At 34.1% G+C, this 27,690-nt stretch overlaps 2 protein-coding genes across 3 annotated transcripts in view; one reads left to right on the top strand and one right to left on the bottom strand.

Annotated features, from left to right (window-relative positions):
- Positions 1 to 3,792, bottom strand: part of LOC138703243 (mitochondrial intermediate peptidase) — a 32,561-nt gene extending 28,769 nt beyond the window's left edge. The window contains exons 1-3 of the mRNA XM_069830968.1: positions 3,420 to 3,792; positions 2,948 to 3,057; positions 443 to 595 (exon numbers count right to left, since the gene is read on the bottom strand). Of these exons, the coding sequence (XP_069687069.1) occupies positions 443 to 595; positions 2,948 to 3,057; positions 3,420 to 3,569 (413 nt within the window). The 5' untranslated portion in view covers positions 3,570 to 3,792. The remainder of the gene's footprint in view (positions 1 to 442; positions 596 to 2,947; positions 3,058 to 3,419) is intronic.
- Positions 3,793 to 4,038: 246 nt separating this feature from the next.
- Positions 4,039 to 27,690, top strand: part of HDAC6 (histone deacetylase 6) — a 143,076-nt gene continuing 119,424 nt past the window's right edge. For both annotated transcript variants that reach the window (XM_069830964.1, XM_069830963.1), the window contains exons 1-3: positions 4,039 to 4,294; positions 4,427 to 4,567; positions 17,821 to 17,922. In XM_069830964.1, coding sequence (XP_069687065.1) covers positions 4,286 to 4,294; positions 4,427 to 4,567; positions 17,821 to 17,922 — 252 coding nt within the window. In that variant the 5' untranslated portion in view covers positions 4,039 to 4,285. The remainder of the gene's footprint in view (positions 4,295 to 4,426; positions 4,568 to 17,820; positions 17,923 to 27,690) is intronic.

Here is a 27,690-nt window from a genome sequence, read left to right as displayed (position 1 = left end):
TTAATATTAACACTAAAAGAAAGTATAATTACATCACTTGACCTAAATTATACAAATCATAATATAATTAACACAACATTAATATTACCGGTATGTATAACAAAGTTGAGGTGCTATGTTTACTGCTTAGTTTGTAGATATCTGTAAAACAGGAATTCTGTTCACTACAGTATAAAGTGCATGTCATCTGTCCTGTCCACAAACTTTTAACAACTTCTTGTGATGAAAGTACAGTATACATGTTGACTTATTTACTCCAAAATGAAAACCATTTTGTATGCTTATAACACTATCTCATTTTTACCTCCTAAAATCCAACTGAGTCTGAGATTGTATCTATCTCGTCAAAGATTGTATCTATCTTGTCAATATAAATACTAAGATTCCACAATGTCAGACACAGAAAAAAAAAATATGTTAGGCTTTAAAAACATATACATACTTTTCAACAATGCCACTAACGCTGACACAAGCATCTTCAGCAGCTTGGGAATAGGCAGCTTGAGGATGAGCAATCCTAATAAACTCAGCTAAATCTGCAACTTTACACAGTGTGTCTGATAGCTCATCAAATATTTCTACCATTTTCCGAGTCCTGCATGTAGAAAACAAAATACATTCCTGGCATTAGGATAGAATGTCTATTTCAAAGTACATTCAATGCAATACCAGTACACTTTAAAAAAACTGCATCACGAGAGACATGCAGTGAAATGTTGTTTTTACCAATAGAGAACCCCATGACTTAAATTAAATAGTTCTTCGGAAAATGTATTATGTGTCCTTTCTCGTGTTAAATTTTACATTAACAGGCTGAAAACATGTTAACAAGGTAATGTAAAATTTTACACGAGAAAGGACATATAATACGTTTTCCGAAGCGATATAGTGTTAAAAGTTGTGTAATCAAGATGTATAAGTAGTTCTATCAATGAGAACACAATTAATAATGGTTTAATTACACAAGCAAGCACACACACATACACACACTACTACGTATTACTCTGTGAAGAGATTTATTAAATCTACATACTTAGACTTCAACAAACAAAATTTGATAACTCAATCCCAAGGGAAAAAATGGAACTCTCTGCATCAAAATCCACAGTTAATTCCCGATTTACCACGAAAATCGTCTGTAGCTGCATTTAGATTGGCAACAGGCCACGATTGTTTGGCCAAACACCTGCATAGAATTGGAATATATCAGTCCCCTAACTGCCCATTGTGCAACTCAAACCAAGAAATGGATTCGGAACACCTCAAAATCTGTGCTTCAGTGGCTGGCCATGATAATATCTTTGAAAAATATTGGAGTGCAAGAGGTCAAATGACTTTATTGTCAAACGCCTGGCATTAGAAAACAACAACAACAACACTACTTTGCACTGTCGTTATGAAGATATTAACATTATTAACATATTATAGTACCAATATATAATCAATTTTTCACAAATTTACTAATTATTTTTAATAATTTTCTATTAGTATTTATTAAAATCGGCATTTAAGAATGATACGAATGTGAAAATATTTTAGACCTTTTTCCAGTGGTTTACCAATGCATAAAAAGATTTACAAGTGATACTAATCCTTGCATAGGCCTACTCTCCTCTACCTAGAATGATGTGAAATGATGGATGAGGTTTGGTACTTTTAAATTCGCAATGGAAAATAGAAATAATTTTGTTCATAATTAATTTTTTTACGAAAACAATTTCTTGTGGGTACTAACTTCACTATCTCATTGTCGGTTTATTCTACGCAATGTGAAAAATGACGATGAAGACCTTTGGCTTTCATTGGGACTAATTCAACATTGCTAAAAATTATTATATTTATCTGCAACATTCTAGGATCAATTGACTAGTACATACTGAATATGAACAACAGTGGTGAATTCCACCAGCTGCAACGATATGTTGTTTGTAGCTGTCCTTGTAAAAGGAAAAGGTGACAAATAGGTGAATAAGATGGCTGACAGGAAAGAAACTAGTGCAAGAACAGGCTGAGGTAGCCCTTTATTGTTATAACTTCAGAGCACACTGCAGGAGCCCAATAATTTCTATTCGATGCTTACTGATGCATGGAAAGAACGAAATTTTGCTTCAGAATGTAGTCAAATAAAGTGAAAATTCTCCATGTTTCCATTAATTCCTTTTCTTGTTTTGGATTATTTCTTCTCTTTCCTCCTCTTCACATAGGCCTAACTATGCTAAAGCCATTATGTGATCTATTTTAATCTGCACATGCTTTGTTTGGTTCAGTTCGATTCCACTGGATGTGAGCAGAAGCAGACGTTTCATTTTGATTTGATTCTGCTAAATGGGAGCGGGCCTTCATAAAGAATCTTTGGAATGAAATGTCACTTTCACATGGAACCAGTGACTAACATTTATGTTAATTATCCACAAGAACTACACCTACAGAGACTCATCTACCTCTGCCTCTTACATACAGTAAATCATTAACATGATACTAAGGGAACAGACTATGTCCATAGTAATTCATTCTGGTAATTAGTAAAGTGTGGGGGAAAGGAAATGTACCTTCTTTGGTGTAGTTCCGCTGGAGAATTGTCATGTATAGAATGGTGACATTGGAAGTTGCAATGTATGAGAATATCGGCATTTAACTTAAATAAAATATTTAAGCATGACACCACTAAGAACTAACCAAATCTCTAACCTTACATAACTAAACCTAACCCAAATTAAAATGTAGTTCTTGAACAGCATCATGAATAGCTGATGAGTCTCTAACCGACAAAAGTCGATCATACGTTGCATGGCCCACTGATACTGTCATTCTTATTTCATTGTGTACTAGTAACAGTAGATAGCGGTTAGTTCGTGCCAGCTGAAGAATCTGGGCCTTTACTTTGCCTCTCTATTTTCTTACGACTTACGTAAAGGTTTGTAAAGATTCAAGATTGTAATCACTTAACCTGTTAGGACTGTAAGATTCTGCAACCAAAGCATCCGTTTTCCATGCCGCACTTTCCTTCATAGCATAAAATCCTTCATGGCTCTTTAATTCAGGTATGCCAAATAACCCCTGAAATGAAAGTAAAAAAGCATCACAAATTGAAAACATACAATTTTACCAATAGTTGTTGTTCAGTCAACTGTCCAAATACAGGTCTGAAGCTCACAAGTGATACCAACAAGGCACCACTTATGAGGCAACTTGGCCAGGGTAGGGTGACCAGTTCCTTTCTCCCTCCATTGCATACATCGCCGATTAGCCACATATTACACTAATCAGACTTCAGATGCATACAAACAATTGTTATTCCTCTAACACATATTGTCAAGTGAGATGTACTGTCTGATAATAGATGTACATATCAGCCAGAACCTCAATCAGAGGCATTTATCAATAGTTTAATGTATACTGTAATATAAAAGTTTACTCACAGCATCTTCTTGTGTGAGACTAAGATTGAGTTTTCGCCCAGGTCTAGTATTGAACGCTGTTGCTAGTGGTGACCAGGTACTCACATACGCTATTTGTAAATTCCACTTTATAAAAGAATTTGAATTCCTGATCCTTAAAATAGGAATCATTTTGTCTTACACGAGTCTTCTTTTTTTTCTTTCCGTTTATAGGTTAAATCCTTTCTTTATAAGTAACTCAAATTCTTATACATAGCATTCAATAAGCATAATGTATATATTTGTGTATGATAGTGGGGTAATGAAATGAATGGCTCAAATCGTGTAGTATCAATAGAAAATAATTCCATCAGAGAAAGTGAGGTTACGTTCTACCGTAACTGTATCTGTTGCCACATTTGTCAGTACCAACCTACTAATGCTACTAATGACATATTATTTCATGCATTTATTTGAGTAAATATATTTGCAAGATATGGATAAAATATAACCATTATGGTCTTGATGATCATTAATTTGTTAATTTTGCTGAAGGAAGGAAATATATTAAATAAAGAACATTTATTTTGTATATGACATGTTGAGTTGGTAACATGTGTGTTGTCTACACAATCTGCACTACAGCCAACGGTATAGACAGTGCTACCAATTCGATTAAATTAACTGTATTTCCGTTAAAATTTAGAGGATAGTGTGGGCTGTAAGTGATTTGCATTGAAGCCTTGGTATTTGTGTTTTATGCGTATTCATTTTCAAAGAATTCAGGTTAATTTCCAAAGTTGCTCTTTAGAAGCTATGGCAAGATAAATATAATAAGCTGTACCATGATTAAAGATTTAAATAATCAGCAAGTTCAGTGACATCTGGGTATATCTATATCGCAGCGAATGCAAATGGTCAGTATTTTGTGAAATTTTAATATTTATATGTATTAATAAGGAGGCGAACCATGGAATTTGTGCACATATATTTTTTATACCTTCCCAATGAATGCAAATTTCTTAAGATCTTGGTAACTCTTTTTACAGGCAACAAAAAGTGCGAGATGCCCAAAAATGGAAGATGTTACAGTAGGAGTTTCAACAAGACGATCTGTCAAAAAAGTACTTCAAACGACTCGCAGCGATAATGGCCCTCCACTGAGACGATCACCAAGGTTTAACGAAAAGGTAACACACTCATCATAAAATTTACTGTATGTAATAAACATGTTTCTGCAAAACAAGCGAACACCTGTTAAATTCGATGAAAATTTCAAAAGCATTATGCAGCTTGATAATGAATTTATGAATACAAAACAACATTCTTGCGGTAGGAGAAGAAAGATCACAACTCATTGAAGTAAATACAATATAGCTACCGGTAGGTGTTCCATAAGATGGCCCATTGTCGCACCTCCTTTTAATATTGACATAAATGTTAGTCTAGCCTATATATTAAGAAATGTACTAGACCCATTCTAATTTTTCTAATGCATTTAGATCTAGGTATGAATTATTGAGACCTTAAATGCTGTATGCCTATCATGATTTGCAGATGATGCAATAAAAGCAGAATTTAGAATTTATTTCTAGATTAATAGGACTCAGCTTTGACACAAAATCAGCACTATAAGAATGGAGTAGTTCACATATAATTGTCGGCAAAGTAATTAGGACCTGGATCCTGTTGCATGTTTTTACTAATATTATTAGAATAAATTTACAAATTGCAAGTTACAAATTACTATTATTTTCTGTTGCATAATACCCATCAGTTTACTAATATTTAGGAAAGTGTTACAAATTACAAGTTTGTCAGAGAACTATTGGTATGTCATGGCCTCCTGGACTATCTGTAACTGTATATAATAGTTTGGGATTGCGCACACTGTGCAGAGATACTGTTATACTATCTCCTGTGTTGTTTCTCTGATAGATTTCACACGCCTTCTACACTCGAGAATGTGATATCTCCCACATTGGACTCTGCACAGTTCACAGATACACAGTTCGCTTACGGAGTGGTATCTCTTGGTTGCACACACTCTGTGATGATATCCGTGTGTCGCTAGCCCTGTGGTCAGCCATCTTGTGTCGTAGCTGGCATTCGTCCAGTCTCGCTGTATCATTGCATTTGTTGTGTAGAAATCCTCTGTGATCTCCTTCCGTTTCTGTCTTCTTTCTTCCACTACTTTCTTGTAGCTCTCTGTGGCTGGTAGCAGCATCCTCAGTCTGAAGTCGTCCAGAAAGGAAGTTTCCCGTGCCACCTCGTAAGCGTACCTTGACAATGAGTATTTGGAGAGTCCGAGTGCCCTCTTCAAGTATCTTGATTTTATACTTTCCAGATCTCTCATTTGTTTTTCACTTAGATATTCCCATATCATTTCCAGACCGTATGTGCAGGTAGGCCAGATTTTAGCTTCAAAGAGTTTCATCGCTGAGCTCATGGACATATCTGAGAGATTTCCAATACTGTTGTTGCTCTTTATTGCGGCTATTTGTTTCTCTTTTAAGTGCACAACGATTGTCGTCCCTTTTGTTTGTATTTGTCAATTCCACAATAGGTTGGACATTGAAGTTAAAAATTAAATTTCGTGTTCAGTATATGTTCTTTATATCATTTTCTTCAGGAAAGTTCATATTTACAGAAATTAACAGAAAAGTTCGATTTATTTAATTCATCTTTGTTTTACATACATCCGAAGTGAATATTTTTAGTGTGTACTTTTGATCTGTCAAATTTACTTTGGCAGTTTGTTGCCAAACCATAACTTAAAATTAATAAACAAGGCTGTTCTCTGTTGTAATTCTGTTAACAGAAAGAGAAGACTTTAAAATCAGTGTCAATTTACTTTTATGAATGTCAGTGAGTTTAAAAATTTGCTGTTTTTAAAATAAGTGTTTTTATGTAACACCCGTCACAGAATATGCTTAAAGTTACTCTCTTGCTCTCAGTTTTTGTCCTAAAGGCACCAGTTTTTGAAAGCAAAATCAAAATATGATGCCAAAAGTACAGTATTTTTTAAATTTTTTTTAAACTAAAAATAACAAGTGTTTTAATGTGACGGGTGTTACAAAATTAGAGCATGGAGAACACAGGAATTCTATATTTTGATTAATTGCAGGTAGTTCCCACAACACATTATTAAATAGGTTTCAAATGTTGGTATATCTGAAGTTTAAGTTATCAACAGTCGTCAATACCTGTTTCCTCCAAAATCTTACTTGTCTGAAAGATTTCCCACCAAATTTACATTAAGCTGAATGTTTGGTCGAAAGTTCTGATTTACATAAAAGTTATAGGCTACAAAGGTAAATGTACTTATGTTCTATTTTAGTTAATCATAGTACTTTTCTATTCTGTAACATTATTTCTTGCTTACTTAACAAGGAATGAATTACTGAAGATATTAACCACTAGCATAACCTAAAAATAAATGTACCGGTAGATTAAGCTGCTGCATTTTTAGGATACACGAAGCTGCATGTTAACCATGCAATTATTTTTTTTAACGTTTTGAGATAGCTGGATACCGTATATATTTAATTGCAGAATGGGGAAATCAGCAGCTGAGAGGCAACCTGAATGCCCTAGGCGAAGAAAATTAAATAAAGATAAAATTCTGTGGTGTTCGAGTAAAGGGGGATAAGTAATTTTTTGTGCAGAAGGAATTTTGTTCCCCAGATGAACACACAAGTTAAATTATACAAGTTAGTGTGCAAAAATGAAAAGAATACTAGCAGTTGTGTTTTGTGTAGAAAAGTATTTTCAGTAAGAGTTCCAAGTTTAATTTTCATTTATCACCCAGCTCATTTTATGACATCTCCCTTTACCCAAACAACACAGATATTAAGACTATTGAGAGAGAGAGAGAGAGAGAGAGGGAGGGAGAGAGAGATAGAGGTGTTTTCAATGAAACGAAATTCCAGCCCTAGGAAAAGCTGTCCAAATAGTAAAAATTGAGACAGCTCTGAGTATGATGCTGCTTAAGTTGTTGTATTTTGTTTTGTAATTAGAGTTTTAGTAAAATTTATTAAATTCCATTGTGAGAAATATAAATTTATATTTAGCATTTGTTGAAGTGAGCATATATACTAAAAAGTAAATTTATGTTAGGAACAACAGTTTAATATCAAAAGCGAATCTGTACTTCTGGCCACACTATTTTGATTTTATGGCTGTATTTTTTATTGTTTCTATCAAATATTTGTATTAATTTATTTTAGAGCGCCAGAAGTACAATTTTGAAGCTATCAACATCATATTTGTAATTTACTAAGTGAAAGTTAACTTAAAAAAAAATTGCACACTTTGAAAACATATGTCTACCATTGATATTAGGCTACCAGTACTCTTAAGTCTATGTAGTGAACTACAGAAAATGTATGTTCTATGATTTGAACCAAAAAAAAAACCAAATGTGAATTTCTTCAGACAAGTAACACCCGTCACATTATTAAGTAACACCCGTCACATAAGGTTAATTAAACTGTAAATTTAGGGCTTAATATTGTAATTACATCCATTATATCACTCGATTCCTTGAACTTTCCTCTCACTGAAAATAGGTAACACAATTAATTCAAACTGTGAACTTCACAGAGTTATCAGTTAAACTGTATCATTAATTTATGCATGTCTTTTTCATGTTACACCCGTCACATTGTTTACTTCACTTATATCACCTGACAAATAATGTTTAGAAAAAAAAATAATTAGTTGTGTCTGACAAGCAAGAAGTGGAGATTAATTGGAGTATAAAAGAACTAGTAAAAATATTTTATTTATTACTGTATTCCAATTAAATTTCGAAGAATCTCTTTCTGAAAGTAACACCCGTCACAATGGAATTGACCTATGGTTACTCCCAAATATTTGAAGGCACTCTTTCGGTTGACTATTTTCCCATTACACATTATTCTCTCTCTCTCTCCGTAACTCTTTTTCCCCTTCTAAATACTACAAGGTCGGTCTTATCTTCATTTCATTTTATGCCGCCCACTTCCCTAGTATGTCCGAGGCTTTCAGGAGGTCTTCAACATTCTCTGATGCTAGTGCCATGTTATCAGCGAATATATATACTTATAACTGTATATACCAGTCATGATAATCATAATGGCAACCACTGGCAACTATAATAATCTCGATGACAGTGAGTGTAAATAGTGGTAAATACCACAGTCTAGTATATACAGTCACGAAGCTCAATACGTAGTAAATATGCATCCATAGATAGTTGCTGACCGCTAGGATCGCTAATATCGCCTCATTACAAACAATGCTAAATAGTACCGGCACAGTCTATTGTTTCTATACTTGTTTTTTTTTAAAGATGGGACATGACAAGAGCATTGCGATCGGAAAAACAACTGAATGTCACATAGCGTGGTAGGCCTGTTGCTATAGTAACAACGGTTGAGTTGCCAAACTTACCGTTCCCACATGGCGAGTGCTTAATAGCTCTCTTGGCGACATTTATTGTAATACAATATAGGCTAATACAATATAATATTGTTTTATTTATTCAGTCATATGACAAATCAAATTTACAAAGACTAATGACACTTATTCATATAAGTAGTCATTATGTTCTATACAAATGAAGATTACGAATGTTTTCGGCCTTCGGGCATCATCAGGCTCTTTGTACAATATCTTATATCTGATCTCTGTAGTAAAATACAGTGATAATGTAATAAAATGAACTGTCTAAAAAATTAACTTATGATGTGTCTAAAATAATGTACAGACTTAATATGCATAAAATTAAAAACTGTAACTGCATTGCAATGATACATAAAATTGTAAAACTGTGAACATGTTGTCACTTTAGTCGGTGAATTCAGTGCAACAAGGTCAACTCATGTCGTCATAAATACCACTTCATAGAATATTCGTAATGAAATCTCAGAAAACAGCTTGTGCAGTACACATGTTTAAAACATGCATTTCACTGTCCAAGGCGAACCTTTGAAACCAGATCGACACAAACACATCAGTATTATGAAGTTTAAATGAGGAAGCTTCCAGGCTATAAGGTCCATAACAAAATGTCCACAAGTACAAAAGGTCCACATAAAAGTGTCCACAAACTAAATAGTCCAACATTTAAAGTCCTACATATAATTTGTCCAAGAAGTGAAAATGCCCAACATCTATGTGGTCCACCATATTATAAAGCCCATCATACGAAAAGGTCCATCATACGAGAGGTCCATACAAAAAGGTCCAACATACAAAGTTGTTCAACAGAGATGAGTTACTAACTGTAATAATCTGTTGGGAATAACAATAGCAATTTGTTTGGGATTTATTAAATGAAAGATTTGTGGACGATATCTTGGACTTAGCATCCTACATTGAAATTACATTTATTACTGGTCATCCGGCAAGAGGGCGAAAGCGAGCAGTTCCTCCTAGATTTTCTCCTGCCACATGGAACGTCTATGAATTAGTAATTAATGGCAGACAGCGTACGAATAATGTGGTTGAAGGATACCACTCTCAATTCCAACGACTTGTGGTGGCACATCACGTGAACATTTGGCGATTCATTAGCCATTTGCAACAACAGCAAGTGGAAACAGAACATTTAGTAATCCAGGTCCTTCCTTAGTGGGCATACAAATATTAAACGACCAGTAAATAAACTGTATATCAATAATAAAACGAGAATTTTCAACATTGTCGGTAATTACAAAGATTACAAAGATAGGAATGAAATTTTTCGATATCTTAGAGCGATATCATGCCATTTGAAATTATATAGTGACCCTCAAGATGAACAATAGATTATCTTTTGTAATTATGTAACATGTATAACATAATTGAAATGACAATAAATTTCTCGGCACTTTCCTTGCAGTTTTCCTTGTCGGACATTTTAGGGAAATGGACGAATTTATTTGTGGACATTTTTAAGTGTAGGACATTTTCAAGACGAGGACTTGCTGTCAGTGGACCTTTTCAGGTAAGGACATTTTTATGGCATGGACGAATTTTCTATGTGGACATTTCTAAACGTTGGACATTTTCGTAGAGAGGACCTATTGCAAAGTGGACCATATCTCACTTAACCATGAGGAACATTACTAAAATGTTCACAGTTCTACAATTTTATGTATCATTGCAATGCAGTTACAGTTTTTAATTTTATTCGTATTAAGTCTGTACATTATTTTAGACACATCATAAGTTAATTTCTTAGACAGTTCATTTTATTACATTATCATTGTATTTTACTACAGAGACCAGATATAAGATATTGTACAAAGAGCCTGATGATGCCCGAAGGGCGAAAACGTTCGTAATCTTCATTTGTATAGAACATAATGACTACTTATATGAATAAGTGTCATTAGTCTTTGTAAATTTGATTTGTCATATGACTAAATAAACGAAACAACATTATATTGTATTATAACGTTGACAATCTGAACATCACAATATGCTTTATAAGACATTTATTGTGCACACAATGTTAGCATTGGTACGTTTCATCTTTGATTCTCTGTCGATTTTTGTATTGTTTTCTTACCTTCGCGTCAATTGTCAATGAATGTTTTAATGTCAGTCATCTTAACATCAATTGCTAACTTCACCAGCTGGCAGCATGGTAGTCCATTTTGGCAACATAGCACTGTAGTTCCAAGCTCGGCTGCTTAATTGTCATGTCCCATCTTTCAAAAAAACAAGTATAGAAACCTCACAACTCAAGCTTCGTGACTGTATATACTAAGACTGTGGTAAATACTGTGTAAATTAACAAGTTGACTGTCATGGAGGACACTGGTGTATTGTCTCCAAAACATTTTCCTCCCTGCCGTAGAGGTGCTGCTACAGGGTTGAATTTTTCATTGTCTCAGTGCCACATGTCCACTGGCCCAGTATTTTATTTATGATTATGTGTCTGCTATGGCCCACAGTAACCTCGTGCATACAACAGTTCATATGGAATGTTTCATTTTGGTGCAAGAATGACATAAGTCATATTAACTTAAATCTTGTTTATTTCCCTTCAAATAAATGTGAATATAAGAAACACTTTTACTTTTACATACAAATGATAGTGTAATTGTGATTACTTTTATCGATTATAATGTTTACTCCTTCATTGAAAAATGAAATACACTTGAAAAATCAATCGAACTTTCATCTAACAACATATGTTTGCAAAATTTTCCTAGATGTGAAATGCAACATCCTTAAAAATCACATTGTTATTTAGGCCTACTTGTAATTGTCCACCATTTTGCAGTCAGCTGGCCGAATTGCGTTTTTTTTCGACCCTCTTTTTGCTGCAGCAAAGTCATGAAGTGCTTTACTGGAGTGCTTAAAAAAACGCACGGCATCAATACTACGAATTGTTTAGGCCTCATTGCTATAATGTAATAGATCTGGCCATTGTTTTGTAAATTCTAGTGCGCGAGCGTTTCTATACTAAGGTTGGTTTAAATATCCTATTAATTAATGGTCCACATTGCTCTGTTAAACTTAATATTTTTTTCATTGAGATGGTCGTTTTCTTCTTCATAGGTGATTTGGTATCCATTAAATTGTTGTATCTGCTCGAATAATTATTAATGCAAATTTGCTAGAGACAGGTTCTTTTCCTAAAAATGCCATTACTTTAGATTTTTCACTTTGTGTTACTGTATTCCCTTCAGTTGTATACTGTAAGACATATTGCACAAAGCTAACTTCTAACAGTCTATCTCTGTTCTAAATACAAAAATCATATGTGACACAAAGTTAGCCTTTGAGGGGTAATTTTAGGCCACCCATTAATGACTTCATAATTAATTATTACACTACATGACATGCAATTCAGGCTGAAGATCTTAAACTATAAGGTTCAAGATAAATGCTGATGGGCAAGTTTTGTCGTTAATCACAGTTGTTGGTTATATGGCAGCAAGATAAAGTTAGGAAAGCTCATAAAGTGGCACAAAGTATCCCCATCTGTTGGTATCATTTAATATGTATTCCAGGTTTAATTTGTTTTCTTCTCACACAGACATTTAAGCTTTTTGTTACGAGGTTTTTGAATAATCTCTTTTTGTTTTCCACAACCACTCAAAGCTTTGTTGTAGATATATTATAAAAAAGCTTTTTTATGAGTACTCTTATACTGTCCAATAATTTGATTAAGATATTTATTGCAAAGTATTCATAAATTTTATTTATTTTGTCTGGTACTACGATGAATGTAATAATGTGTCCTATATGTTTAAATTGTATCTTAAAAGTGCTTATTATTCATTTTTAATCATATATTATAAAGGCCTCCCCACACCAACGCGAAATATTCACAGCTGTAGTGAATGTTTCGCTTCGCAAAGTTGCCACTGTCTCAGTGTACATTGCGGTATATGAGTGTGCCCGCACTGACGCGAAAATATCGCCGGACGTCTGCGAATCTGCAGCGTTGAAATTTAGATTCGCCACCTGTGTGGTTTTTTTTTTTGCTGCCGCCGCGAATTTTTTGTTGGCGTTCTGTGAGAAATTGTAAGGAAATATCCAGTTTTATACGATTTATTCTAGAGGATTACAAGTAAGTAAGGAAAAAGAGCAATATGAGATGCAATCCAATTGGAATTAAATGAAAGTGGTAAGTTATTCACATCTTTAACATATCTTAAGAGAAAAATTGTAGCCTACATACGGCCTGTCTATAAGGAATAATTTCATATTCGCATCTTTGTTGCCTTTTATCAGTTCTTCAGAATATCAAAGCATTACTTAGTACTGAAATGTATTCCTAGAGAACCTATCTATATGAACTTTGTGTCATTTAACATCTTACTAAGGTTTAATAGTTCAAAGTTAATAATTTTCTTAGTTCAGGAAAGGTTTTATTCTTAAAAGCAAATAGACCTATATAAGCCTATATTTAATAGCAATTTTTTGTCAACACTAATCTCTTTCATATTTTATTCCTATGAAATACTCTAGGAATTTTTATTTTAGCTAGTATAGAAGAGTTGTTTCAATAAACATAAATAGGCCTATTAATTATTTTCATTAACCATTACAGATTCGCGCAATATTTCCTAACATTAGTACTCGCGTTTGGTGTCACTACAGCTCAATCAATAATCAATGTTTTGGACTTAATATTTTTATTTTATTATGCGATATTTGTCTATATATTGTTAAAATAACCGACTTCCAATTAATTTTTAAATATTAAATATAATATTGTAGGATTGTTGTTTAGTCAACTGTCCGAAGACAGGTCTGAACTTCACAAATGATACCAAGAAGGCACCACTTATGAGGCAACTAGGCCATGAGATAATGGGTGGGGTGGCCAGTTTCTTTCCCCTTCCATTGCATACATCGCCGAAAAAATTAGCAAAAATCTAGCTTCATCAAGTCGTCTTTGTTGGCCATGCACACTTAGAGAATTCCCTTACACATAAACAGGACAATTTTATTATTATATGCGAATATCACTACTTGTGGGACAAACCCCTCCCAGATTTCAGACTTGGCATCACCTCTTGTCTTCCTTCCCTTGAAGGACGCATTATAACAAAATCGAAGAAAAGAAAAGACGAGAAGAAATAGAGTCTTTCCTGTTTTCCAGATTTTGTTACACACTTAACACATGTGTATTGTATACTATTTTTGCACGATCATATATTTAGAACTGCAAATACAGTATGAATTTTACGATACTTTCTGCATTGAGAACGCATTTTAGTGAATGTAGCCATTATACATTCAAGAGAGTATTAGTTTGCTAAAAGGTTTAATAAAAGTCAATATGGTTTCCGTTTCTATCTAATGATGAAAAAAAAAAAACATGAAAAATATGTTATTGAGGGTGTTTCGATGTATTACATTACATTATAATAGAAAGGCGAACAATTGAAGTGAAATAATTGTTTCCAAACGTGAATATATTGATTTCACGGCACTAAAATGATTTATATCGTGTTAGGAGTTCGTTAATGTACTCGCATCAATTCCTAGAAAATTGCTAAATGACCAAGAATCTTCTAATGTTATCGCTCTGAGTAGGAATACAAAAATATATTACCAATAAAGGATCTTTTATTTTCATTTCACTATTTTCAATTATTTACACGTGAGGAATTCTCTGAATATTTGTTTCATAGGTAATTTATCTTTTCAGATATCTTTAACTTCTTGTTTCTGATGTACTTATGTTTTTTTCTACGTGGACTATACTTTCTCACCCACATTTCTTTCTTTTTTTCTATGTGTTCTTTCCTCCAGACCTGTAAGTTCTTTGACAACGTTTGCAACCACACGCACAACATCTAAGGCTGTCTAAATACTAGTTATCATCGTTCACCATTATGATTCTTTTCTGTTAATAATTTAATTAAATGTATTCTAGTATTTTTGTTACATTTATTTTAATATTGTAATTACATTTATTTTAATATTGTGATTGCATTTAATTTAATAATTAATTGCATTATTTATATTTTAATTACATTTATTTTAATATTTATTATTACATTTCAAAACACATAATTAAAACAGTTTAAGCGATGGAAGTATTTTGTAAGCTGGTTTGAAATCAGAGCGAAGATTTCTGTATTAACAGACAATAGGTTGTCTTGAATTCTTCGTGAAGTGAAAATACTCTTTTCTCTAATTCGCCGTAACTTGAAAACCAGTAAAGATTTTGAATAGCAGCAACTTTTAGAGGTAATTTCCATTCTTTCTCAACATTTCACTTGCTTTGACCCTCCCATCTAACGTGAAAAATAAAAAAGTTTGTCGCTAACCACTTCTGAAGGTGTAAATGTTTGTTTTGAACATATCACTTCGAAGTTAGTATTTTTTCTTTCCCCCATGTTTTAAAAACAATTCTGATTTCAAAATTTGTTCTACGCTTTCCTCAGACATTGACCTGCCAATCATAAAAATAACAGTGTTATTGATTGCCTATCATAGGAGCTACGACATGATATTCCGCTGCATACACGAAATTTTGATCTCCACGCTGCGATTATTTCGCGTTGGTATGGGGAAATGTGCGAATTTCGTTGCTGCTGTAGACGCGAAATATTCGTTGCTGCCACGGCTGCAAATATTTCGCGTTGGTGTGGGGAGGCCTTAATGCAGGATTCACATTTGGAGTAATTGCAGTGGCATATCAAAAATCTTTCTCTAACAGAAAAGAGCTCTTTGGATATTAACAGGCTTAGCATACGATGGACATTATACACCTTTTTTTTTTTATGAAAGATCAAATTTTAACTATAATGAACTTGTACATGTACAGATGCTTCTTAAAAGTAAAGAAAAATATAAATAATAACCATCTTATGTCTGAAATTTTTAGTTACAGCACAAGACATAACTATTCACTCATAGGACCAAACATTAGATTGATTAAGTAAAAAATGGCTTAGTTCTATTGTCATAATATTGTTTAACAAATTACCTTTAGATGCACACAAACTACATTATATGAGGTTTAAATCTGTAATTAATCAATGGTTGATTCACAATCTTTTCTGTAGTGTAAATGAATATCTTGACTCACATGTATAAACATCTGTACTCAAGTAATTCTGTTATAATTTGATGTATTAAATGTAAAATTTGTAATGTCAACTTAATTCTTAATATCTATAATTCTGAACATTCTTAATTGTATTGTATTATCTCAGTATATATTGTGTTTTTTCATTTTGTTTAATTTCTCTTATCTCCTGAGGACAGCAATAAACAATAATAAAATTGAATAAAATTAAAAATTATTTGTTGTGCACTCATCATGACATCTTCCTGGTGCCTAGGTGGAGAGAGGAGGAAAAAGGGATCATGAGCAAGAGGCTGGAACTTTAGGGAGAGGGATTGTGTGACAAAGAAAGAGAAGAATATTGTTTTGCAGTCAATAGATTATTAATACTGTTAGATGTTTTATACTGGCTCTTGGAAGGAGAAACAAGTGTCATGTGGAAATATGTGGTACCACTACCGAAAGTCAACATGGGACTTTGATGAGGGAGGAGGTTTAGGTTACAATGATAATGTAATAGGTTTGAAGGTACAAGAAGAGAGTGGTGATGGTAGTGCTTCAGTTAGAGGGAAATACACCCCCATTGTTTCAAATGGGAGAGTGAGCTGTTATCGAGGGCTCAGTGTGTCTAGCCCATGATTTTTCCACCACAAAGAGAGACTATGTGAAGCTAATGGCCAATGTAAGCTGGAATGATTGTTGGGGAATCGAAGTGAGGAATGTTGTGGAGTTGAATGTTGGAGTGTTGAAGTTACCAGGGTTAAGTTGAAGTGATATATCTAGAAGTAGGGACACTTCTGACTCAAGATGTTACAGAGCCTCCCTTTTATATTATGGTTCAAACAGGACGCAAAGGTCATGTGACAAGTGAGAAGGAAATATCTTCTCTCTACATTCCTTGGTGTTGGTGACGTTTGTGATGTCATTTTAGCTCGCAAGATTTTTAATGTCTCTCTTGTTGAAAATTCCTATTTTTATCTATAACAGTAAGTTGTGTGGTGTCTAATGGGTAAAGGGTGACAACTTGCTGGTTTCTGGAAAGTTCTGTGTGACTTAAGGCAAGATAATTTTAGAGAGATGGGATCTGGGTTAGAGGTTAACTCTCTTTATCTGAGAGGTTCTCACCTTCGATTTTTGACTGAGAGAACAAGCTTCTGCTATTGAGGCTCAGCAAACATGTTCAAACATGATCAAAGTGGGGAGGCACGTAATGTATGCTATGACACTCAGCAGTCCTGACACTCAGTTGTTATCGACTACAGAGACTACATGGTATAATAGCTAGGCAATCCTGAATAAATGTTAGGGAATCGAAAGTAGGAAGGTTAAGATGGTGAATATTGGAAAATCGAAGATAGGAATTAATGTTATGAATGAATGTTGGAGAGTCGAAGTTGGGAAGATTAAGTTGGAGTATCAGCATCCTTTTATGTATACAGTTCGACTGGAGAGGGAAAATCATGTCAACAAAGAGGGAACTACCTTTCTTCCTCACTTGACATGGGTGACGCCATATGACGTCTCTTTGTGCTCGAACAAAAAAACAAAAAAATTCACAGATTGTTCCCTCTTTTGGTGCCATCAGTTTCTTTCTTTGTCACTGTCAAGGACTTGTTAAATGTGGGAAAGATGTGGCAGCTGAACATACGAACTTGTGGAAACCAATGCTCTGGAAACCATAAGTTTTTACTTTTGTTGTGACTGGTCTGTATGGCCAGAAGAAACAGTGTCTCTGGCTTAAGGGAGAGCCCGTGTGACCTACCTAATTTAGAAGAGGTTGAAAAATAGAACCCTATGCATGGCAAAAAACAAAGGGACTACTACAGCATGGAGAATATGATCGACATGCATTTATTCCTTCCTTAGCATGATCATTAGATTTGCACCAACCTGTTTAAATCGAAATACTTATGTAATGTTTTTTTACAGGCCAAGCCATCACAAGCCATTATTGCAGCGAAAAGAAATGCTAGAATTCGGCAAGGGCACAAGAAAATTCCTGACGTGGTTATAAAAGATATATATCACGTGGTAAGTTAAATGAATTTTTAGCACCTGTAGTGATCAGTCTGCCAAGTTAGATCAGTGGTAGCGTGTTTGCCTACAGATCATCCGGCCCGGGTTCGATTCCCAGTGAGGTCAGAAATGTTCTTGTAAAATTTCTACCTCGGGATTAGGAGAGATGGTGGTGCACAACTTCTAATCACTAAATTATGCAGCAATATGCCTGGGTTAAATCCCAAATCTCTCCGCAGTGCATATGAAGAGAAGGCATATGTCAATGTTGATAGTGATTCGTCTGTCAGATGGGGACGTTAAGCCTGGAGGCCCCCTTGGTGATATTCGACAGCAGTTGGCTACATGCCAGCACTGGGTTTCCCCTTCTCCCTTTCTCACCTTCACCATCATCCTCACCCATTCTCTATACTACACTTCCACGAACACTTAACATACACTCACCCTAATACACGACATCATTCTTCACAGATACACATCATGCATAACGTGGCCTACCGAAGTATTGTGCAATTTGAAAATGGGTCACAGTCCTGCCTTCTATCTGCAGTATGCAGAACCTGAATCACACAAGTGAAGTGGGTAGGCACTAGTCACGCACACGCACGCACGCACATACACAAACACACACACACAATCCATAGAATTAAATATTTGTGCTAGTATCTGCAACCTGTGGAAGACTATTTGTAAGTCAATTGAGTGTATCTGTGTAAATTAATATAAAAACATGATCAGAATAGTTCTTTGTATAATAGGTAATTCATTGACAGCTGTTCTTCCTACGATTGGATATGAATTGTTAGCAATGCTGGGAAGAGTGCTGTCAGTTTCTAGCAAGGAAATGTCATCAAATGACTCCTGTTGTTAGAACAATGTAATTAAATTAACACGCCTACTACAAAGAGTCTGATTGTAAGATACTATATACTGCAGAATGTAAAGATTAGTTCATGGACCTTATCTTTGAAACCTTCACACAACTAAATATCACAGGTTAAGATTATTGGAGGTAACCACATGCCACAAATTATGGTTTATTACCTGATGATGAAACACAGATTCAAACACATGCCGGCGTGGAGTTACATTGTTCTATAGAGAACACCTATAGAATTTTATTTATCTTCATCTGTAATAAGGGAACTGTTAATGAGTTCATATCGAAATCTTCCTACAAACTATGCTCACAGATGTTGGCATAGGCTTCTGCGGCCTGTGTAAATGGTCTGGAGAAACTTCCGGGCTTATACCGCATTGTCTTGGTGCTAGTGGCTGACGTTTTGACTGCTGTGTTGTGGTCATCCTCAGAGCAGTGGATGCACTGAGAATGACCACAACACAGCGGTCGAAACTTCAGCCACTAGCACCATGACAATGTGGTATAAGCCCGGAAGTTTCTCCACAGACTATGCTCACAGTTCTCCACAGCAGATAGATAAATATAAAAAAAAGTAGCTGCTCATATCAATTGTAAGGGTGTGAAAATGTATTTGGGATATTGCATTAAGAAACAGCGATGCATACTTGAAGAGAATAGTTGAATTTTCATTCTTCTTTAGATAGCTACTTTGTCACTTGAGACATAAAAGAAAATCATGCACTGATTGCCAGTATTAACTGAATGAGAACTATGGACTCAAGGTCAAAACTACTCAGTTTTTTCGATAATGTCTTATTCGTGCTTTAATTTTGCAATCTTACAGTTTTTTTTTTTACAGATGTTACATTTTACTTCAAACTTATTTTACAGTAACACATGGGCGCAATGTATGTTTATCTGTGGACATCCAACAGTGTGCACAGTTTGAGGGAAGTTTTCAACATGAGCTCATTAACAATTCCATTTTTAGTTAAAGTAAAACAAAAACTGAATAGACTACAGTGGACTATAGTGACTTTATGTTGTAAGCAAACAGCTGGATACATTAAGAAGATTGATTGATCACTAAGTTTACCTCTTGTTTGTTTTCTTAAATAAAGTTCATCATTTTATTTTTTCATTATTTATCATATTCGTTGTCTATACAAGTCAATGTATCCAGAGATGATGGAATACAATATAATAATTTTAATAATACATTAATGAGCCTGTTTGAAATCAATACACTATGGCGATTTACACGAATTTCTTTGTGCAATTTTGTATTATGTGGAATAAACTGACATTGTAATGTTTCAGTTTCTATCAAAGGAAAATCCATCTCTTCAGATATATTATTTATTATCTTCAGGATTAGTGATTTTACTCCAAGTATTACCATCTTCTACACAGAAGATTCATCATAAAATATATGCAGGTGGATATGGTTTCCTCCTTTTAGTTGTGTGGGTGAATGTTCACAAAAAGACTAATTATAAAACTTACCTTTCGACAGTCTGATTCCATAATACCCCTTGTTGTTTGACTAAAAGCACAATTAAAATCTTATCATCAATCAGTAATATCTTTTAATAATTGTATTATTTCACTTTTTAAAATCTACTTTCGTAAGTAGAAAACTGAAGAAATTACAGTGTACAAAGAACTATTTATTTTGTGAGATTGTTTGCAAAGTATTTATCATATGAGCCCAGGAATAACGGGACAAGCGCCACTGAGCAAATTATGAAGGAGAGGCAATTTTAAAACACTTCAGCTCATATTGCACCCACTGCACATAACGAAACGAGCCTCTCACAGATTTTCAATAAAATAGATCATTAGTCATGATAGAAGAGGACTCAATCTCTATGTTACACTGAAAATTCTAGCTTTGCTCATTTTGATACTTGTCCTGTTGTTCAGTTGCACACTTCAATTACAGACAGGACAGACAGTGATTTTCTGCTGTTGAAAATATTAGTATGAAGTTATGGCTAAACTTTTCAAATGTTAATTCCCTGCCGATTGATAACATTCCAACATAAATAGATAGTACAAAATCAATCATCAATTTAATGCTCATTATAATATCATCATCATGAAGTACTAATGTATGCATTTTGGTTGGAAATGTCTATTAAGTCTTCAGACATATCTCGTACTTGTGAATATCATTAGGTCTATGTGTTTGATTTAGTTTAAATTTCATATTTGTTTTTCCATGTAATATAATAATAATAATAATAATAATAATAATAATAATAATAACAATAACAATAGTAATAGTAATGATAATAATAATAATAATAATAATAATAATAATAACAATAACAATAGTAATAGTAATGATAATAATAATAATAATAATAATAATAATAATAATAATAATAATAATACAGTGATGGACCATTACAGGTACGAAATTCTTAGTGTGATATGAGATCAGCAGGTATATATCTCACTTAGATCTGAAATGAACATAGAGTCAACATTTGGAACAATTTTTTAAATTTTTTTACAGCAATGGAAAAAGGCCAGAAAAAATCTCATTGAGAAGTTACTATTTCTTCTTTCCTTTAACATTTTGAGAAACCCATTTATTATAAAAAAAAAGTACTTGATAGGCAACAGATCTAAGAGGAATTTTAAAGCAGCCCAGCTTTTATGTCCATTTCTGCCGTAAAAGTATTTTTTCTCTTTCTCTTAAGATCGTAAGGAACCTGCACCTTGAACAGCAACTGAGTCTATGTAGACTAAACATCAGTAAGTCTTCTATTGCTCCCAACACTAAATGTCGACAATTGAAGGAGATCTTGCAGAACAGAAGTTTTGAATCAGGGTGTAAATTACCTCATAAGGGCAAAGGTGTTATTCTGTATTCTGAGTGCCCCAAGACCAATTCCTGGATGTCTTCAAAAGCAAATCAATTTCAGAATACATTAATGCAATTAAAATGTCCAGGAATCTAATCTGCGGTTAGATCTGTGCCTGGCAGAAGTTTCAACACAACCCGTTGTCGCCATCCTGGCTGCAATGAGACAGAAACTCTTGGTCACGTGTTGGGATTCTGTCGAAAAACGGAGCTGCTGCGCAACAATCGACACCATAAGACCAGGACCAGTATTGCTGATGTCCTCAAGCGTCGTGAATGGGAGGTACGCAAGGAGATCCACTGAGTTTCATCCTTAGATTCGAACAAAAGAGCAGATATTGTAGCCATCCACAGGACTCAATCTAAGGGAATAGTTCTTGATCCTACAATCCGCTTTGAGAGGGACGCCCTGCAGGCACAACACGTTGATGAGGAGAAGGAATCCATTTATGAGTCCTGCATCTCATACCTAAGTGAGAAATATAACATTCCCACTAGTGAGTGGAGTGTTTCTGGTATTTTGTTTGGTGCACGTGGCACACTTACTAAATTCACATGTAATATTCTAAAAGCACTTGGTCTCCGTTTTTTTGAAATTCAAAAAATTTTATTAAATATCCTTAAGGATTCAATCCAAATATTACATTACCATTTATATTTTGACCATTGATGATTCTATTGGGTTTGCATTTCTGTGGATTTTTTACTAAACAATTCCTGTATTTAATCTTTTTGTCTTTCTAAATTATTCTGTAGTGCTTTTATTCTGGATCTTCATGGTCACCCTCATTGAGGGCAGATTATTTTGTTAAAAGTTGTTGTATAGCCATCTTTATCATCATTTCTTTTGTACTCTACTATTGAACAAATACTTTCTCTACTTAGAGGACAGAAATACTTGACATTTAGTCTACATGAGTATGATGTACCTTCACCAACCCCATATTTATTTTTAAAAAGATTAACTTAATAATGTGTTTTTTTACATTGTCATTTAATACTACTCATTTTCCACTGAGCATTATCAAATAGTCTGAGACAATTATTTTAAACTGCAGTATTCAAATTTCTATTAAAATACCTCTTGTAATTCTAGTAATAAAATTGATGAAGACGTCCACACCTGTGGAGTAACGGTTGGCGCGTCTGGCTGCGAAACCAGGTGGCCCAGGTTCGAATCCCGGTCGGGGCAAGTTACCAGGTTGAGGTTTTTTCCGGGGTTTTCCCTCAACCCAATACGAGCAAATGCTGGGTAACTTTCGGTGCTGGACCCCGGACTCATTTCACCAGCATTATCACCTTCATATCATTCAGACGCTAAATAACCTAGATGTTGATACAGCGTCGTAAAATAACCCAATAAAAAAAATTGATGAAGACAGATTGTACAGTGATAAATTAAAACAGCATTTATATATATTTCCCTCCCCCTTTATCACTATTCCTCTCTCTCGCTGTCTCTCTCTGTTTGTGACTGTTTCTATCTTTTCTTATCTCCGGCTCTCAAGTCCTTTCTTCTATAAGGTTGAAAGTTTGAACCTTATATAAATGAATGCACGTTCATCCACTTCTCACTGAGTGAATAATTTCTTAAAACACTTGCAACCCTTCAAAATATGTCCCTAAATTGAAACATTGTATTGTAATTTAGTCATATTTTCATAGTCTGGATAAAAAAAGCTTCAGTATTGTCATTTCAAGTGGAAATGATAGTCAGGGTAACAGTATTACTACAAAGTGTGGGTTAGTCATTGTACTACCAGTTGCATGAGAATAATATATAATATTTCGAAAACTATTTCTGTTCATAAATGTTGAAAAAAGTGTAGGCCTATTAGATTTTTAACATTGATGTTAGAATATAACACCAGACATTACCAATGCTGTACGTTATCTGAAAGTTATTAGATATTACGATCTGCCTGTGCACTGCATTACACATGTTAGTGAACTGCTACTGTTCTGAACACAACATATTATCGTGTTTACTCGAATGTAACTCACATTTTTTTCCTTTAAAAAATCGAGATGCAAAGTGTATGCAGAAATTTTGAGAAACTAAAGTTTTTCAGGGAAAAAAATTAATACATCTTGATTACACAATTTTTAACACTATCACTTCGGGAAACTTATTATTTGTCTTTCTTGTGTTAAATTTTATATTACCTTGTTAACATGTTTCAGCCTGCTGTTGGCTATCATCAGAACTGGTTGTTGCTGGTCATGGCGCCTTTTGTTTTGTTAACTTTTAGGGTTTGTTTGTGTAGTGTAATGTGGAGTCAAAGAGTGTGTGTGTTCTGAAATTGAGTTGTGTGTTGAGAATTTCATTTGGATGTGTTTTTGTGTGTCTGTATATTTCGTATTGTTCTAGTGTGTTTAGTTTCTGGCTCAACACATACATGGAAATTCTACATATCCAACCAAAAATCCAGAAACTAAACACACTGGAACAATACGAAGTATACAGACACACAAAAGTACAGCTGTCAAAAAAAAAAAAAGTGGCCGCACTCGTGAACAGCGAATATTTTCAAAGTCCACTTTGGGTCGCGGCGATGTTACACGATGCATGTGCTTGTACAAACAGTTCCGGAACTATGAAAGTGTTCCATATCTGCTCCTCGCAGACCAGCGGTAGAGTGCTTGTTTAATGATTCAAAGGTTCTGGGTTCGGCCCTTCTTCAAGTTTTCATTTTATTTTTTAATCGTTCTTCAGCGATGTAAATGATATTCAAATTATCATTTATATCCAGTTATCGTTCTTGATGGATATCATGTTATTTATATTTTGTTATCGTTCTTTAGAGATATGAATAAAATTCAAGTCATCATTTGTATTCTGTTATCGTTTTATAACGATATGAATAATAATTATTACTATTGTAGTTACAGTATCTCCAATGGGGGTTAGCCCTATTTTACATATGTATGTTAGGGCTATAGTTTTATACACAAAAAAGATAAGCATAAAGAGAAATGGAAAAGAAAATTAAATTAGCTTACACGATGTAAACAAAACATAAACAATCCGTAAATTAGGCATTGCGATTGCAAAACAAATATCAGTTATCAATTTGAAACATACAAAAACATTAACAACACACATACGTAACACTTCTATAACACAAATATGCAGATTTCCGTACCATACATCAAAAATTAATACACAATAGTCACACAAACACAATCAAACTATAATTACGACATTGCGACGACATCAAGCATCCCATAACTGACTCACATACATAACAAATCAAGCATCCGTTGCAACACATACACTTCAACATAGTAACCACACTTTTAAAAGTTACAAATTTGGCTCCAAGAAGAATAAATAGGACACTGCTACTAATTACTATTCGTCTACAATTTCTTAAATACATCTGTAATAAATTTGTGAAATTCCGATATGAATAATATTCACGTTTTTTATATTGTTATCGGTCTTTAGCGATATAAATAATATTCAAGTTATCATTTATATTGTTTTCCTTCATTAGCATTATAAAATAATATTCAAGTTATTTATATTGTTATTGTTCTTTCGCAATATAAATAATCTGTATTTTATGTAAGTAATTATTATAACACAAATAAACATCTTTCTTTGTAAAATAGGTTATTTTATTTAGATAATTAAATACGTATTATATAATATCTTATATTAATTAAACAAACCGATATTTATCATTTATATTGTGTTATCGTTCTTTAGTGATAATGTATAAATAATATTCAAGTTATTTATATTGTAATCGTTCTTTAGCGATATAAATAACATAAATTTAATATTAGGGTTGGAAAAATCCAGTTGCATAATACTGCTATTAGTTTTTCTTTTTGTATTATTACATTATACTATCTTGAACCACAATAAAATGAAAAGGAGTAACGAGGAATTGAACCTGAGACGTTGACATCTAAATTCCGACGTTCGTCCGCTGAGCTACGAGGGCAAAAGTGTGGAAACATTTTCGGAAAAATTGGCCCAATCACACTCTAAGATTTTCTGATGATTCGTAGAAGCTAGTCCAGGATGGGGGGGGGGGCAAAGGCTAATTGAGATTTCCCGGTCTCTGATCGGGTCAAACATCCTGATAGAATTAATATTTAACCCTTGCCGTGACTTTCGGTGAAGTCCGGAGGGCCCAATTAGTCAAATCCACTCTCCTCATCTCCACGCTTGGCCCCCTGGAATTTAATAAGATGCGAAAGAGATAGTGGTGTGCGGAAAGCAACGGGATGTTACCGCATTTAGGCCTATCCTTCCCAAGAAAAACTGCAAACATGAACAAAGGAAGCTTTTAATAGAAGAAGAAGGATCTTCTGCGGACCTCTGGAAAAAGAACTAAGGAAGAGACTAGTGAAGTGCTTTGTGTGGAGTGTGGCATTGTATGGGGAAGGAACATGGACATTACGACGAAATGAAGAGAAACGAATTGAAGCATTTGAAATGTGGATGTGGAGAAGAACGGTGCGTGTGAAGTGGACAGATAGAATAAGAAATAAAATTGTGTTTGAAAAAGTGAGTGAAGAAAGAATGATGCTGAAACTGGTTAGAAAGATAAAAAGTAATTGGTTGGGTCTCTGGTTGAAAAGAATAATAGACGACATTAGGATATGTGGATCATATGCGGAGACTAAGAGGAAGGCAGAAAATAGGAAAGATTGGAGATTGCTGGGTTTGCAATGAAAGATCTGCCCATGGACAGAACACTTATGTATGTATGTATGTATGTTCAGAATGCCTGGAATATTGTGTCTAAGAACAGTCGCTATTTGCAAAGACAAAGACTAGTCAATTCCATGCCCACTCGACTGCAAGATGATCGAGATAAGAGGAAGATAGACTAAATATTGAATTGTGGCTTTTTGTTTTGTTTTTTGAACGCTTAATTGTTTGAATGTTTTAAGGCCGACGCCAGTAAATTTGTTTTGTTTATGCCACGAAAGATATTTTTATTGAGAATAAAATCTTTTTTCTTTCCATTTGCAACCACAATATCATAATGATAAAGTCATGGCATAATATATTAATGAACCTGATGTTAATTACTAAAATAATCGTAAAAGAGATAGGAGCCATTATGTATAGTTTGTCTCTCTCAAAAACAGAACAAAAAAGAACATAAAAAGCACGTGGTTGTAGTCGAACGCAGGACCTCATGAATAAGAGGCCTGAACGCTACCATTATGCTATCGATAACACGCAGAATACTTCAATTATAACTGTAGATATCAGGCAACGTGGTTCAACAACATGTAACATCGCCTGTCTCCGAATTGTAGCGAAGATACCCGAAGGGAACTTTGTTTCAGGAGAGCGGCCACTTTTTCTTTTGACAGCTGTATATCCAAATGAAATTCTCAACACACAACTGAATTTCAGAAGACACACACTCTTTGACTCCACATTACACTACACAAACACATCCCGACAGGAAACACAACAAAAGGCGCCAAGACCAGCAACAACCAGTTCTGATGATGGCCAATAGCAGGCTAAAACATGTTAACAATGTGATATAAATTTAACACAAGAAAGACAAATAATACGTTTTCCGAAAAAAATTAAATTGATATTTATAATTGAATCTTCAGTATTCATTATAATTTGTAATTGGTCTCATTATATATAAAATTAATTTATTTAAATTTAATTATCAACGTTATTTAGGCAATCAGCCACTTATCTTCATCACATGATATTTTAATCTGTTGTGTTGGGATGCAAGGGGTAATTTCTCATAATAGCCATATGAGCAACAACAAGAACACATTTGAATCTTCTGCGACTGTGCTTCTGTAATTAAATTAAAACAGTTTCATTATTCCTTGTGCTTTTATCATTTCGTAATAGTATTATCATGATTTAAAAAAATTGATAGTAGTTGTCACGTGACAAGAATCTCTCATTCGCTATTGCTACTTTCGGTCTGAAGAGTGTGAATCATCAAAGTCATCTACCAAAATAGCACCATCTTCATCTTCACTTCTGCTTCCAATCAGGACATTATGTTAGAGATCTTGTTTTTGTCTTAACTCT

The sequence above is a fragment of the Periplaneta americana genome, chromosome 7, assembly GCF_040183065.1.
Source record: "Periplaneta americana isolate PAMFEO1 chromosome 7, P.americana_PAMFEO1_priV1, whole genome shotgun sequence".
In the NCBI taxonomy this organism is placed as follows: Eukaryota; Metazoa; Arthropoda; class Insecta; order Blattodea; family Blattidae; genus Periplaneta; species Periplaneta americana.
This window is presented reverse-complemented; position numbering and strand designations above follow the sequence as displayed.